We start from the raw sequence: 12621 nt of genomic DNA on the forward strand, positions 1-12621 counted from the left end.
TGACTCCATCTAGGTTGCATTTCCCTAGTTTGTTTATGAGAAGGTCATGAGAGACCGTATCAAGTTTTACTAAAGTCGAGATATACCTCATCTACTGCTTCCCCCCATCCACAGGGCTTGTTACCCTGTCAAGGAAAGCTATCAGGTTGATTTGACAGGATTTGTTCTTGACAAATCCATGCTGACTTTTACTTATCACCTTATTATTTTCTAGATGTTTGTAAATCGATTGATTAATTATTTGCTCCATTATCTTTCCGGGTACAGAAGTTAAGCTGACAGGTCTGTAATTCACTGGGTTGTCCTTATTTCCCTTTTTATAGATTGGCACTATATTCTCTGCTTCATATTTGTTCTTATTCCCTTAACTTCACTGACCCTCTAACTGCGGCAGTTCCTCTTGTTTGGTTCTATTATTCTCTTGCACATAACACAGTAAGTTTTCGATCACAAACACCGCATCAATTATGGCACCAGGAGGACCTTGAATCTCTAATTTTGCTTTTCCACCAACCACTTCTTCCAATATGGATACACCGAAACGCTGCAGATGAGAAAGTTCTGCATGCTCTCTTTTGCTAAGGTTAAAAATGTGATTGTTTTCTATAACGATAAGGTGACTTTCCTGGACTTGCATTATGTCTTCAATCCATATTTTTGCTGCTTCCAGTTTTTCATAGCAGTTGCCAATAAGTTCAATGGCTGGTCCAGTTTTTTTATTCTCTATTTCAGCTTGTCTGTCAGAGCGTGACCCTGTAAGAAGTACAGTTAATACAAGTGCAGTCTGTAGACTGAAAAGTTCACAAGTGCTGTTACAAATCTCTATATGCAGCCTTGAGACTCTGCAGCTCAAGGAACCTTACTGCCTTTCTGGTACGTTCAGAATGAGGATATTACGACAGGCACTAAGGGGTAGATTTTTAAAGATACAAATGGCAGTTGGGTGTCTAACTCTCATTAACTTTCTATTTTGCATTTGAAAGTCCTCCCGCAAGGGCCTAATTCTCATTGATTTAAGTGGGACCAGGATTTGCCCCTACTAATAATTAATAAATACAGTTCCAATCCAGATGTATAAACATCATTCTATTTGGAAGTCAAATTAAATGGTAGTTGTTCTTCTGGGAACCATTTAAAAACTTGTTCTTCATTTTCATGTTTCCCCACATTCCTCTAATGAGTGGTTTAAGCAGAAGTTGCTATTTCAGGAGATACTGGAGATAATGAAATTAAATATTTACACAGACTGAAAATGTTAATGTTGCTTTTAAGTCTCTAGTTGGATGGTTTTTGTGTTAAGAGAATACACTGTAGTTCTAGGGGGGAAATGGAGGCAAGGACACTGTCCTACTTACAAAGAAGCCCTTTTATTAAATCCCTTCTGGTGTTTGGCTCTGGATAAATGAAGTACTTTTTGTATTTTAGCTACATCTGTGTTCTCCCTGTTTTTTTTTTTTTTTAAGTAGGATGTAAATCAGTGCTAAAATCAATGTGTTTCACTCACACTGGCTTTGGACTGGCTAGCTAGCATATGTTTTAAATGACAACAATCTCAGCTTGATATAAAGAGTCCACTGATGGAAATGGTAGTGGAATAATTTGAACAAAGGAGACACAACGCAGATAAAACTCCCTGCCTACAAGGAGGGAAGGAATGTCACCCATGACACCATCCTCACCTTCCTTGAACTGAAATTTTACCCTTTGGCGCCAGGGGCCCAATCACATGAAGTACTTTGTGCCATCAACTCCCACTGATTGCAGTTGGTAGCGATGGCCCTAACCAAAGGTTGAACAAAACTGTACTGAAAATTTAAAGTGGTAACTAAAGACAGGGCACTGCCTTCTGCAGGTGCAGGTTTTTACTGTGTTAGTTAAACATATACAATAAGCTCTGGAACTCTGTAGTAGCTAAAATGCACTCAGCCAAGGTCCCCCAAAGGTTAAATTTTTTTTTTAAAGTTAAAGTCAGGTGCACTAAACTTCTGGGCCTGGTTCTAGGAAAACTCTGAGAAAAAACAACAACTTTGATCACCACCAGGCTGAATAGGGACAGCTGTGTTCATGTCCTCTCAGCAGCAGGCCTCTGATAAAGCTGTCTGTTATAACCTAGCCGGGTTTTCTCTCAAATCAACTAATGATGATGATTTTCACAGGACCCCTTTCTGATTAATTAGAAACCACAACACAGGGCACAGTTCAGCCCTGGATTATGTCTGCTTCCAACAGCATAACCCAGAGATATGTGCAGCAGGGGCACCTTCCCTCCCTCCCTCCGAGGTGGGGTGTCACAGGGGGTGAATCAAGCCCCACCATACGTAACAAAGGGTTCTGTTGGCCTGTCTCTTGATTTGAAATGTTTAAAGTTTATTTTTGTTCACTGGATCAGTGACAATTAACTAGGCTGAGAAGAGAACTGGTTAGATAATTTAATGGCCACTAACTAGACTTGTAGCCAGTTTACACAAGGGTGATGCTCAGAAAGGAACTCCTCTTGTCCCAGAAAAGGCACTGCACAATTACTGGAGCCCAGAAAGCTCATCTTCCTCTGAAGCATCAACTACCCAAAGATTGGTAGAGGGAGCAAGGACCTGAGCCTGGTATGACAAATCCTGTTTGCATAAGCTGGAAAAAAGGTGCCCAAGCACAACAGTTAGAACCTTCTATGTCAACAATTTATCATACCCATTAGCTCCTTAAATAGAAGGAACTGGGATGAAGATGATTGATTTGAGAGAATAATTGATAACTGTGATAGTTTAGCTTCCTCCAGTCTGTATTCACAGTTAAGAAATCCTCCTTTTGATCTACCAAACCCTAAGATCAGTTCTATTCTCAGCACTCACACATAACTCCTGATAACATTAAGGTGAATGACATGGGTCTTTCAAGGGGCAAAAGACTGCAAAGTGTCTGAAGAATAGTTAGCTCAACAGTTAGATTTTTGTTTACATGAATGAGAATCTGATAAAAGTCAAAAGCGGTCTAATTAAATATCAGAACACTAAAACAAGTTTTGCAAAACACAACTTTAGAAGAGGTAACACATTTTCCCCATTATACCCAAACCAGTCTTGTCGTTTTCTCCCTCTTATCACCCAGTTTGACACGCAATGAAACAGAATAAAAAATTAAATGCAGAGCTCCTGTGTGATAGTTTCACTCCCAGATAATAGATATTTATTAGGAGAATATAATTTTCAGAACCTTATTCACCCTTTGTGCTTCTTACTTACTCAAATCATCACTTTTGTTGCATTCCATGTCTCCTATCAGTTTGTTTTTTGCTGACTCAAACTTGGTTTGAAAAGCCTTGAAAAAGAAAGATTTAGAATCAGTTCACAGCCAGCTATGTATCAAACCACTAACAAGTGAACAGAGTCTGTCTCTCCAGATTTCTGTTAGGTAAGCAATTTTAGTCAGTCTTCTTTCACACAGGGCCTAATGCTGGTTTCTTGTGCCAAGCCTGGTTCCAGGGTTTTGTACAGGGACATGGATGGCATCCTCTCCAATTCCATCTGCAGGTAGTATGTGGGGAACTCAGGCAGCCAGGCTATGGCAGCTATTTCAGCTTATGGGCAGGAGTAGAAGCTGCCCACTGCTCTCTTTTGCTTGCGGTTTTATGCTGATGGATCCATGCTGTGCATAGATGCACTGACTATCCCCCTACCTAACTCACAGTCACAAAGTTCCTCTCCATAGCCTCATGTGGAAAGCCACTGAGGTGCACTGTTCTGTGCTGTGCAGTAGGTTTGGGCTTCCTGCAGATTGGCATCCCTGAGCAGTGAAAATACAACATTCATGTTGTTTTTTAGCCTTGAAGGCCTGTGGGGGGGGAGAGGACAGGCTTTGTGAAACAACTGGCAGTGTGAGCATGTGGTCCAGGGGAACAGAGAGACAAATGACAACCAAATATAATTTGTCAGAGTTCTGGCATATGGAAAAATGATAAAAATCATCTTCAGACAATACCAAGAAAAGTACATTGTAAATTAATACTACATTAGAAAATAAGATTTTACACTGAACTATACTGACAAAAAGGTGAAGAAACTGCACAGCAGGTCTACAGCATAGATGAAAAAAAGTAAATTAATTAAACTTGGAAATTCTTATTGTAAATACTTCTAAAACTGAGGGGCAACTTCAGAGTTTACATGCAAGGTGCTGTAAGTTACCTGTCAATAAGTGGGTGTAAGTTGATTTATTTGAACCTAGGAGTCAAAATTGATGTATTCTACATATCAATGGCATGGAAGAGATGGTGTATGGAAGGAGGAAGGAGTCAGGAGTGGCTACCCCTTTTTTCTATCCTTCAGCACGTAAGTTACACTCAGACTCCCTGACACCCAGTTACTGATACCACATTACACTTCACATCTGAATTTGGTCCTGAGTATGATTCAATTGTCCATGTTAGCCTTTCGGAGCAGAAACAAGAGAATAATGTTGCCTTTTTGCCAGTCCACACACTATTGCTCTGTATGTTTCTTTTGCTACAGTATACAGGCTCACTCCTCACCTGCTGAAGTCAGTGGGAGTTTTAGGTTCAATGAGAACAGGATCAAATCTTATATTTTTATAATATACGTTATATTTAGATTATATATACCTAAAACAGCCATATATAAATCACCTGGTCCAAATTCTCTGCTGGCATAAACTAATACAGTTCCATTGAAATCACCAACAGAGAATTTGGCCTCCTGTCTACAGCCTTTTCTACCATGGAAGGCCAAGCCCTTTGTGACAATATATTGCTACGGGAGATGATGTGACAGAATTTGCTAAATGTATTTCCTGTGGCATAACTTCAGTAGAAAGTCCGCACTAAGTGGGGAGCAGCACCTTCACTGTATACTCCCTACCAGCTCCAAGACATATACCAGAGGCTTGCTATCCATTTTTACAAATGTTATGTCTAGTTTGGTATATGAAGTACTTTAGCTTATAGCAATACACAGAAACTTTCTTCATGGATATTGTGGGTTCTTCTACTTATAGTTAATGCTAAATGTTTTACCTTATAGGCATAACTGTCATTTGGATGGATCACAAAATACACATCTGTCTTCTTCCAAGGATGTTCCTTTGCAAAGCTTAAAACTTCATCAATCATAATATCTGCCACTTCATCATTTGGCAAATTTAACACTCCAGTCCCAATTGCAGGGAAGGAAATTGAGGGAAGCTGATACTCCTGAATCTTAAGCAAACATCTTGACATTGCAGTTTTTAGTCCCTGCAGGAAAAAAAAGAGAGTTTTTAGACCTCACTTTACTTTTTGACCTGAAAAAGAGAAGTGAAAATCCACTGTAGCTGAATGTCACCTTGCGTGAATCACTGCTGCTTTCTGAGGACCATACTATGTGGAGCACAGACTTGCAAGCAAGATTGTATCCTTTTGTCAATATGAATTTCTCACAATATGGAGGAAGTTTTTGTAACTCAAACAGAAATTCCTTCTGAAGAGAGAGGCCTGCTTTTTCTAGAATTGCTCTTGAAAGGTTTCCTCTTGAGAGATCATCATTCATGACCACAGAATTAACAATGACTGCAGTCTGGAAGAAAAGAACACACGTTCTCAGTATGTTTTATTTCAGCTAAATGCATATTTTACCTGCACTGCAATCAGATCCCCACTTCAAATGTACCTGTGCAGCTGGTGAAGTTTTTCCTTATTAAAACCACCACCCCACCCAGACACTTCCCCTTTTAAGGTACATCTTCACTGCATGCTTCTTTCGGCAGCGTGTAGAACACATACCAGCATTACTCCCCTCCTCCCAGCCCATAACTTGCAGTGTAGCTGGTGAGGCGTGTAGACTAGTACAAAACATAGTTGAAGGGTGTGGATATGTACACAAGTACATCCCTTACATGCTTTCTACTCACCCAAGCTGTGCCTCCCCATCTACACTGGTATTTTTAGTTGCAGAAGCTTTTCCCCTCTGTCTCCGCCTGCCAGAGCCTTTCGTTGACAGGAGTAGCTACGCACTGCAGCAGGCGGTGGAGACAACAGGCTTTTCAGTGTGGCACACAGCTACACATAGCCTACATGCCACTGACAATGGTGCATAGTGTAGATGTAGCCTTAGAGCAGTAAGCACTGCCAGTCACACTAATAGTCCTCACCATCTTGTGTACTCAGGAGGAATTGCAAAATTATGTCTGCCTTCTGTGCAGGAGCACTATGGGAGGATGGAAATCCCTGAGCTTTCTCCTTCTGCCCATCACGTACTCCCTAGGGCTGCTGTAATTTGGAACTGAATTTGTGAAATGTAAAACTTTTGCTTATGGTATTTTGACCACAGAAATAATGAGTTGAACCTTAGCTTGATTGTTTAAGAGTAATTAAAAATACAAGGCTCTGGGCTACACCCATTCAGTTGCTCGGAAGGAATATAACTTTTTATAGTCAGCTGATAGAATTTCTTCCCCATTGAAGAAATTCCCTTTATTTCCACATCTATAAAAACAAACTTCGTAATGAGTCAAGATGTTTCTTTAACACACAAGGTATGGAACATTCTGTAAAATACAGTATTTGTTAGAAACAGACTATCATTAAAGCTGTGATGCAGCTTCCAGGCTAATCACTCTTTCTGGTTTGCCCAGAACTAGGATTGCGATATTTTTTACCAGATTTTCCAGTTATAATAAGTGAAATAAGTCTATTTAAATCACATTCTGGTTAAAGATGATATTTACATTGTTTTTAGAAAATATCTTCAACTGCTGCAGTATATGCTGAATGCCTCAATAGTGAGAGAGGAGCATTCGTCCCGTTCCAGAAATAAAAAAAAAGCAGGATCATAGAATCATAGGATTGGAAGGGACCTTGAGAGATCATCTAGTCCAGTCCCCTGCACTCATGGCAGAACTAAGTATTATCTAGACCATCCCTGGCAGGCGTTTGTCTAACCTGCTCTTAAAAATCTCCAATGAGGGAGATTCCACAACCTCCCTTGGCAATTTATTCCAGTGCTTAACCACCCTGACAGGAAGTTTTTCCTAATGTCCAACCTAAACCCCCTTTGCTGCAATTTAAGCCCATTGCTTCTTGTCCTAGACACAAAGGTTAAGAAGAACAATTCTTCTACCTCCTCCTTGTCACAATCTTTTATGTACTTGAAAACCGTTATGTCCCCTCTCAGTCTTCTCCTTTCCAGACTAAACAAACCCAATTTTTGCAATCTTCCCTCATAGGTCATATTTTCTAGACCAGGGGTTGGCAACCTTTCAGAAGTGCTGTGCCGAGTCTTCATTTATTCTCTCTAATTTAAGGTTTTGTGTGCCAGTAATACATTTTAACATTTTTAGAAGCTCTCTTTCTCTAAGCCTATAATATATAACTAAACTATTGTTGTATGTAAAGTAAATAAGGTTTTAAAAATGTTTAAGAGGCTTCATTTAAAATTAAATTAAAATGCAGAGCCCCCCGGACCGGTGGCCAGGACCCAGGCAGTGTGAGTGCCACTGAAAATCAACTTGCGTGCCGCCTTCGGCACCTGTGCCATAGGTTGCCTACCCCTGTTCTAGACCTTTAATCACTTTTGTTGTTCTTCTCTGGACTTTCTCCAATTTGTCCACATCTTTTCTGAAACGTGGTGTCCAGAACAGGACACAATATTCCAGTTGAGGCCTAATCAGTGCAGAGTAGAATGGAAGAATTACTTCTCGTGTCTTGCTTACAACATTCCTGCCTGATGCGATAGGAGCTAGGAGAGTAAACTTCTAGGGGATACATGAAAGAAAAAAAAGGTAACTATTAAAATATTACATTAAAAAAGTAAATGTTAATGCCCTGGTTCTAATGAAGGACTTCAATCACTTTGACATCTGCTGGGAGAGCAATACAGCGGTGCACAGACAATCCAGGAAGTTTTTGGAGAGTGTTGGGGACAACTTCCTGGTACAAGTACTGGAGGAATCAACCAGGGGCTGTTCTCCTCTTGACCTCTTGACCTGCTGCTTACAAACAGGGAAGAATTGGTAGGGGAAGTAGAAGTGGGTGGCAACCTGGGCAGCAGTGACCATGAGATGGTTGAGTTCAGGATCCTCACAAAAAGAAGAAAGGAGAGTAGCTAATATGAGTGGGGAAGGAGTTCAGGAAAGCTGGCTGTATTTTAAAGAAGCCTTATTGAGAGCACAGAAACAAATCATCCCGATGTGCAGAAAGAATAGCAAATATTGCAGGTAACCAGCTTGGTTCGGTGAGCTTAAACACAAAAAGGAAGCTTGCAAGAAGTGGAAACATGGTCAGATGACTAGGGAGAAGTATAAAAATATTTCTCGAGCATGCAGGGATGTAATCAGGAAGGCCAAAACACAACTGAAGTTGCAGCTAGCAAGGTATGTGAAGGGTAACAAGAAGGGTTTCTACAGGTATGTTAGCAACAAGAAAAAGGTCAGGGAAAGTGTGTGACCCTTACTGAATGGGGGAGGCAACCTAGTGACAGATGATGTGGAAAAAGCTGAAGTACTGAATGCTTTTTTTGCCTCAGTCTTCACAGACAAGGTCAGCTCCACACTGCTGTCCTGAGCAACACAGTATGGGGAGGAGGTGAGCAGCCTTCAATGGTGAACAAACAGGTTAAGGACTATTCAGAAAAGCTGGACATACACAAATCCATGGGTCCAGATCTAATGCATCCGAGGGTGCTAAAGGAGTTGGCTGATGTGATTGCAGAGCTATTGGCCATTATCTTTGAAAACTCATGGCAATCGGGGGAGGTGCCGGACGATTGGAAAAAGGCAAATATAGTGCCCATCTTTAAAAAAGGGAAGAAGGAGAATCCGGGGAACTACAGATCGGTCAGTGTCACCTCAGTTCCTGGAAAAATCATGGAGCAGGTCCTCAAGGAAACCATTTTGAAGCACTTGAAGGATAGGAAGGTGATCAGGAACAGTCAACATGGATTCACCAAGGGCAAGTCATGCCTGACCAACCTGATTGCCTTCTATGATGAGATAACTGGCTCTGTGGATATGGGGAAAGCAGTGGACATGAAATATCTTGACTTTAGCCAAGCTTTTGATACAGTCTCCCACAGTATTCTTGCCAGCAAGTTAAAAAAGTATGGCTTGGATGAATGGACTATAAGATGGATAGAAAGCTGGCTAGATTGTCGGGCTCAACGGGTAGTGTTCAATGGCTCGATGTCTAGTTGGCAGCCGGTATCAAGTAGAGTGCCCCATGTGGGGAGGGATAGCTCAGTGGTTTGAGCATTGGCCTGCTAAACCCAGGGTTGTGAGTTCAATCCTTGAGGAGGCCACTTAGGGATCTGGGAAAAAAATTGGTCCTGCTAGTGAAGGCAGGGGGCTGAACTCAATGACCTTTCAAGGTCCCTTCCAGTTCTAGGAGATTGGTATATCTCCAATTATTACCTTTTTTATGGGTTGGTCCTGGGGCCGGTTTTGTTCAACATCTTTTTTAATGATCTGTATGATGGGATAGATTGCACCCTCAGCAAGTTCTGACACTAAGCTGGGGGGAGAGGTAGATATGCTGGAGGACAGGGATAGGGTCCAGAGTGACCTAGACAAGTTGGAGGATTGGGCCAAAATAAATCTGATTAGGTTCAACAAGGACAAGTGCAGAGACCTGCACTTAGGATGGAAGAATCCCATGCACTGCTACAGCTGGGGACCAACTGGCTAAGCGGCAGTTCTGCAGAAAAGGACCTCAGGATTACAGTGGATGAGAAGCTGCATATGAGTCAGCAGTGTGCCCTTGTTGCAAAGAAGGCTAACGGCATATTGGGCTGCATTAGTAGAAGCATTGCCATCAGATTGAGGGAAGTGATTATTCCCCTCTATTCGGCACTGGTGAGGCCACATCTGTAGTATTGCATCCAGTTTTGGACCCCCCACTACAGAAAAGATGTGGACAAATTGGAGAGAATCCAGCGTAGGGCAATGAAAATGATTAGGGGGCTGGGGTACATGACTTATGAGTAGAGTCTGAGGGAACTGGGCTTGTTTAGTCTTCAGAAGAGAAGAGTGAGGGAGGATTTGATAGCAGCTTTCAACTACCTGAAGGGGGGTTCCAAAGAGGATGGAGCTCAACTGTTCTCAGTGGTGGCAGATGACAGAACAAGGAGCAATGGTCTCAAATTGCAATGGAGGAGGTCTAGATTGGATAGTAGGAAACACTATTTCACTAGGAGGGTGGTGAAGCACTGGAATGGGTTACCTAGGGAGCTGGTGGAATCTCCATCCTTAGAGGTTTTTAAGGCCCGGCTTGACAAAGCCCTGGCTGGGATGATTTAGTTGGTGTTGGTCCTGCTTTGAGCAGGGGATTGGACTAGATGACCTCCTGAGGTCTCTTCCAACCCTAATCTTCTATGATTCTATGATAACTTTATTCTATCGACTTTCCTGACTCTATCTGTTGTTTTCTCCTATTCTTTCATTACAGGGCTCACTCACACTTTTCATAACTAAAGAGTCATATTATAAGAAGATACCTGTGCATATAATGTATTGGCCCACTGATTCTAATGTTGGCTAGCTAAAGGCAAGAGGACAAGATGCACATTTACTGGATCAATACAACATGCCTTCTAATCTCTTACTGTCCAATCCTGCAAGGTGCTGGGATGCAACTCCATGCTCAGCACTTCACAAGATTAGGGCCTTCATGCTCCATCGTGAAGACTTACTTGCTGATCTTCAATGTGTCCTCTTATGATGTGTAGGCAAAGGCCATTGATTGTGATGGAATCTGGAAGACAGTTTGCTGAAGCTGGTGGAGTCTCCTGAAGTGAGTTGATGTCACTCCTGCCCAGCAACTCTTCACAGGCCTTTTTCACTGCAGCAACTGTGGGCTCAGCAATGTTCACCAAGTGGATTTCTTTCAACCAGCCAAATAATGGAGCTAGCTCAACAAAATTCTTTATAGTCCGTACGATCACATGAGCACATAAATCTAGTGGGAAGCCAAAAATTCCTGAGCTTACTGCAGGGATTGCAACAGACTTTATATTATTCTCCGGAGCATTAACATATTTCAGGACATTTATAATGGCTGTCTCAAGCATGTGACAACATCTCTCACTTTCATTTGCAGACCATCTTGGACCTACTGTGTGGATAACTTTCTTACACGAAAGCCTGCCTCCACCTGTCACTGCTATTTGGCCAGTGGTGAGTGTTCCATGGCGATCGATATAACATTTACTCTCTTGCTTAATTTCTGGCCCACCAACTTTCACCAGGGCAAGAGCAAGGCCTCCAATATGGTCCAGATGTTCATTAGCTGCATTCACCAAAGCATCAGCATTATGTATTGTCATATCATCCATCCAAACAGATATTTCAATTCCTTCCTTCAGGCTTTTCCTGTATACTTCAAGGGGACATCTTATACTCTTAAGGAGAGACGTGCAACCAAACTTCTTTTCAATGAGGTCACATAGACAGCTCTCTCTTCTCGTAAGGATTTCATAAACTTCCTTACTGATGGGAATTGTTAAGCTCTCCTCTGTATCCTTGCTGGACACTAGATAGAGAAATGCAGTAATCCAATGTAAAAAGCATTTTTAATGCAGACCATATTTTAAAGCTTTCAATCATTTTTAAAATTGAGTTGGGACAATAAAGGAAAATTACTTACTGACCATTCTTTTTGTCATAGTCTTCTCTTCTCCTATTCTACCTTAGAGACACAGCAAGGACAGACAGTTTTTGGCTCCCTTTACCAGTAAAGCAAGAAGGCAAAGGCCTTACAAGTGAGAGCTTCCTTATAGAAGTCCCAATTTGGGCCAATTCTTGCCCATGTCAGCTGCCATGACTAACTCTCCTCTCACCCAGCCAGGCCTTTGTCTCTTAAATCAATCTGCAGCCTATGAGGACTCTGTTGTATGGGCCAGGTTACACTTACACCCTCAGCTTTGTTCCAATCAGATGCCATTCCCTGACTTCCCAGGATGAACTCTTCTTCCTTCCTCTGTCCATGTGAACTTCCTGTCTGGACTGTGGGTCATCCCATATCCCATTCTTCCAGGCCTTTTCTCTTTCCCTCCCTCCCTCCTTCCAATCCAATCCACATCACCACTGATGTGAATTTCAGAGGCGTGGGGAGCCCATTTTGATTGTGAGGAACAGAAAAGGCTCAGCATCAATATTCTGGAGCTGCCGGATATCCACCTCATCCTACAAACCTGTAAACACTTGATTTTCCAGTCCCATGTTCTCACCCAATAAGCTCACTCTTTAGTTCTGCAGCTTCTCAGAGGCCATTCCTTTTGGCCCACAGCAGAGAGCCCACATTCTCCCTACACGTTTTAACTTTAAGTAGCACTGTAGGAGAAGAAAATGGGCCACCATCTCATTTCACATAAGCCACCAAATAGCTGTCAGATCAACAATATTTTTTTATCACAGCCCACTGGGAGTAAATCTCAACTAGCAACATAGAACTGCAAAGGTCTTTACAACATTACAAATCCCCTGAATTATATAATCCTCTGTATTGGTAGATTTCTATAGAACTACATACAGGAGATCTCTTGTTAACTTGTTTGTGGCAGTGTAAATCCTTACAATTTGCACCAGTTTGCCATACTTTTCAGCTGAGCTACTGTATCTATTTCTCCCCTCAGTTGTAGTCTAAAA

At 41.8% G+C, this 12621-nt stretch overlaps 1 protein-coding gene across 8 annotated transcripts in view; it reads right to left on the bottom strand.

Moving 5' to 3' along the window:
- Nucleotides 1-12621, bottom strand: part of SHOC1 (shortage in chiasmata 1) — a 134010-nt gene that overhangs the window by 25299 nt on the left and 96090 nt on the right. For 7 of the 8 annotated variants that reach the window (XR_005600089.1, XR_005600088.1, XM_039543179.1 and 4 more), the window contains 5 exons: nt 10668-11506; nt 5331-5561; nt 5024-5242; nt 3237-3312; nt 379-753 (listed from right to left, as the gene is read on the bottom strand). Coding sequence is in view for 6 of the 8 variants with exons in the window: in XM_039543179.1 (XP_039399113.1) it covers nt 379-753; nt 3237-3312; nt 5024-5242; nt 5331-5561; nt 10668-11506 (1740 nt within the window). In the remaining 2 variants the exon portion in view is untranslated. The remainder of the gene's footprint in view (nt 1-378; nt 754-3236; nt 3313-5023; nt 5243-5330; nt 5562-10667; nt 11507-12621) is intronic. The other variant, XM_039543182.1, reaches the window with a different exon arrangement.

The sequence above is a fragment of the Mauremys reevesii genome, linkage group 6 (genome assembly GCF_016161935.1).
Source record: "Mauremys reevesii isolate NIE-2019 linkage group 6, ASM1616193v1, whole genome shotgun sequence".
NCBI classification, from domain to species: domain Eukaryota; kingdom Metazoa; phylum Chordata; order Testudines; family Geoemydidae; genus Mauremys; species Mauremys reevesii.